Source organism: Lygodium microphyllum, chromosome 1 (genome assembly GCF_053477565.2).
Source record: "Lygodium microphyllum isolate KBCC chromosome 1, Lygodium_microphyllum_v1.1.10, whole genome shotgun sequence".
Lineage (NCBI taxonomy): Eukaryota > Viridiplantae > Streptophyta > Polypodiopsida > Schizaeales > Lygodiaceae > Lygodium > Lygodium microphyllum.
The window spans coordinates 16,621,245-16,624,659 of record NC_141135.1 but is presented as its reverse complement, the minus strand read 5'-3'; the positions used below and the strand labels follow the sequence as shown (position 1 = coordinate 16,624,659).

The window sequence follows — 3,415 nt, the reverse complement described above, 5'->3', positions numbered from 1 at the left end:
AGAGAAAGCAAAGGCAATTAGAAACGTTTCTCTTTACTGCGAGAATGGTGGTGACGATATGACCGTAGAGCCTCCAGGCTCACCCGGGTGACGGATTGCAGGAAGCCTACAACTTTAGACCTTTAAATATTTATTGTTCATATATATATATATATGTATATACATATAGCGAGAGAGAGAGCATAGAGGGAGAGATATATACATAGATATACATAGAGAGAGAGAGAGAGAGAGAGAGAGAGAGAGAAGCTGCCAGAGGAAACACTACCAGTTTGATCCATCTTCCGATCCGTTATGGGGAAAAATTATTTCATTAAATCACATTGGAAACGAAGTTGCAACGGCAATTTGCATGACAAAGCTTCGAATTAGAGCCAGCAAATCTGTGTACACCAAGCACCACAACTAGCAGTGAATGAGAGAAGATGGCAGAGGAGCCGAAAGGCAGCCTCTTACGAAGGAGCACAGTAGGCTCCGCAACGGAACTGGCAGTCGAAACGGCATACGAATCGGCCGCGACCTTGAAGGTGGCGATCGATGGGGCGAGCGACGGCGCCGCCCCCGCCCCCACCTCCACCTCCGCCGCCTCCACGACGGTTGCCCCCGCCCCCGCCCCCACCTCCTCCGCCCCCGCCCCGACCCTGGCCGCTGCAGAACCCGATGCAGATGTTGCCGCTTCCACCACCGCCGCCTCCTCCTCCTCCACCGCCGGAGTTGTTACCGCCGCCACCACCACCTCCGCCACCCCCGGAGTTGTTGCCCCCACCGCCGCCTCCTCCGCCACCCCCGGAGTTGTTGCCCCCACCGCCACCTCCTCCGCCGCCTCCAGAGTTGCCGCCTCCGCCGCCGCCACCTCCACCACCAGAATTACCACCGCCGCCTCCACCTCCACCTCCACCTCCAGAGTTGCCGCCGCCTCCCCCTCCACCTCCCCCGCCAGAGTTGCCACCCCCACCGCCCCCGCCACCGCCGCCTGCATTGCCTCCTCCTCCTCCCCCACCGCCACCGCCCCCTCCTCCGCCTCCACCGCCCCCTCCGCCTCCGCCTCCGCCTCCGCCTCCACCTCCACCTCCACCTCCACCTCCTCCCCCTCTCCCGTTGCAGAACACAGGACAAATCAACGGCGCCCCCCTGCACCTCCCGAACCCGCACCTCTGAAACATCACCTTCTCATCCTTCAATGCCGCCGTCTTCTTCTTCTCGTCTCCGCCCTCTGCCATGCACGACACCGCCAGCAGCAGCACGCAGCTGAGCATAACCACCATCGCTAGTCGTAGCCGGCTGGCTCGCTTGCCCCACGCCATATTCACGTCAACCTGCAGCTATCCTGCCCCGCCCCCCCTCTCCGGTCTCTCTCTCTCTCTCTCTCTCTCTCTCTCTCTGTCTCTCTCTCTCTCTTGCGATGATTGCCCTCGAGTGAGGATATGCAGCTGAGGACCTGCGCAGCCCACGAGCTTAAATAGTACGTGGCGAGTGTGACTGGATATGTGAGTGTGTTGACCTTATGACCAGATTAGGAGAGCATTAAAGGCCTTGAGGACCTCGGATTATGAAAACACGGTTTCCCTATCACCTCACATCGTCATCGTCTCTGGATCCTTTACTACTGCCACTGTGTGACGAATTGTTCCCGTGATTTCCCCCAAAAGGAGCTCGCATTCAAGGCACCGGATCGTGGGTCGCTCACCGGCTCGCTCTGACGTGCATTGAATGCAAGCCATAACCCTAGAGTTTTTATATCACACAAGTGACTGAGAACCGGGCCACCAGTGCCGCGGTCCACCGTCCCCAGTCCACAAGGCAGCTGTCAACTTTGAAAATGCGGCGTCCCGACGTACTTGATGATCAAGGTTTTCGTTGTCTTTTTGATAACACGGAGTCAACTCATATATACTCCAAACGTTTGGTCAGCAACAAGTGAAGCGTGTGGCATCGTGGATGGATGGATCATAGACGACTCAGAGAAATTGGCGATGCTTACGAATATGTACCTCTAATGCTCTCGCCGCAAGCTGCCAACAGCATTGCCTATCCAGTTGGCACGTGGTCTCCAGGGATTGCCGGTGGAGGTGCACTTAGCATGCAAAGAGGGATGCATGTGAAGCAAGGTTGGAAGACCAAGACAACAATGCCACACCCAGCCATCTAGCCCATGAGTGCAAAGCACCTTTGACTCGACCATGCCTACGGGATAGTAGTAGATCGTTTAAAGAAACTACACAAGCTAGCAAGTGTGGGTTTTTAAAATTTAAAGCCTAACCAAATACAAATAGAATCTTCTACAACGAGACACAAAATTACAATGATTAAATTTGCTCAGTCCTATCCCCAAATCCAATAAACCAGAGTTTGGAGAGGGACTAAGACTTTAGACTATAGGCCCATGGTGACCCGATAACCTCAACCCAATAACCTCGTCTTGACTATAGATCAATATGGTTTTGAGCTAGATACTCACAAGACTTTACATGCATGCTAGGTAGATTTCTATTACTTCCGCTTCTTGAGATTGATGCTATGCACCAACCATTCTCAACAAGCATTAGATGCGATTTGTATTACATTAATAATCATAAATCATGAAATCAACAATTATAGCAGATAGCATGCTTTCACAATGCTGTCTAGGCCAATAAATCAAGAGGCTCTTACAATCCATGTAAAGCTACAAGACATGGCAATGCTTCACATTGGATTGTGATTCATGTTTTAGATTGTTTTTTCCCCCCTTAACGAAAGAAAAGCATGAATGAATCTTTAATATCTTCATTAAACTCTTCCCTAATATATACTCATTCCATTCAAATCAATTTCCTTTCAATTTTATCCTTCTAATATAAACATATGTGTACTTTGGATCCTCTTGCGCGGGGGGGGGGGGGGGGGGGGGGGTGGAGGGGGGTAGCATAGATGTCACTCATAAATATGTAATCGTATCACGTGGGTCGTCCAAAAGAAGGGAATTTTAAAATACAAATTTTATACATTTTTTACATATAGAAGGGTGCCATATAAAGATGTCATTTATACATTGAATAAAAAAGAAACATGTTTTATTTTGGAAAAATTCATAGATATTGTATTTTGAAATAGGCCTTGAATACACATGGTATAGAGGGTTTACATATAGTGAACCCTCAGAGTTTAGATACGTGATGCTCTCTCAAAGACTGAGTAATGAATCACTCCAATGGCATTCTCTTCAAGCAATCACCACCTCCTATTCCTACACAATAAGGAGAATACAAGCAAAGTAAACGTAGATTCGATCCTATCCCGACAATGAAAACAAAGTATTGTGTCTTAGAGGATCTCAACACAATGGAAGGATGAGACAAAACCTCTTATTTATTCAAGTTCTTCATTAACCCTCTTTGGCATTAGCTACCTCTCACATATTCCACTTGTTCTCAAG

General features: G+C 49.5%; 1 protein-coding gene across 1 annotated transcript; it reads right to left on the bottom strand.

The window, feature by feature from the left end:
- Nucleotides 1-271: 271 nt before the first annotated feature.
- On the bottom strand, nt 272-1,304 carry LOC148040872 (uncharacterized). Its single transcript, XM_087686711.1, has one exon. It carries the CDS (start codon nt 1,302-1,304, stop codon nt 453-455), a length of 852 nt encoding a protein of 283 aa, XP_087542837.1. The 3' UTR covers nt 272-452.
- Nucleotides 1,305-3,415: the final 2,111 nt, after the last annotated feature.

Excerpts from the sequence above, each read along its gene's own strand:
- LOC148040872 (XM_087686711.1), bottom strand. The coding sequence starts at position 1,304 with ATGGCGTGGGGCAAGCGAGCCAGCCGGCTACGACTAGCGATGGTGGTT.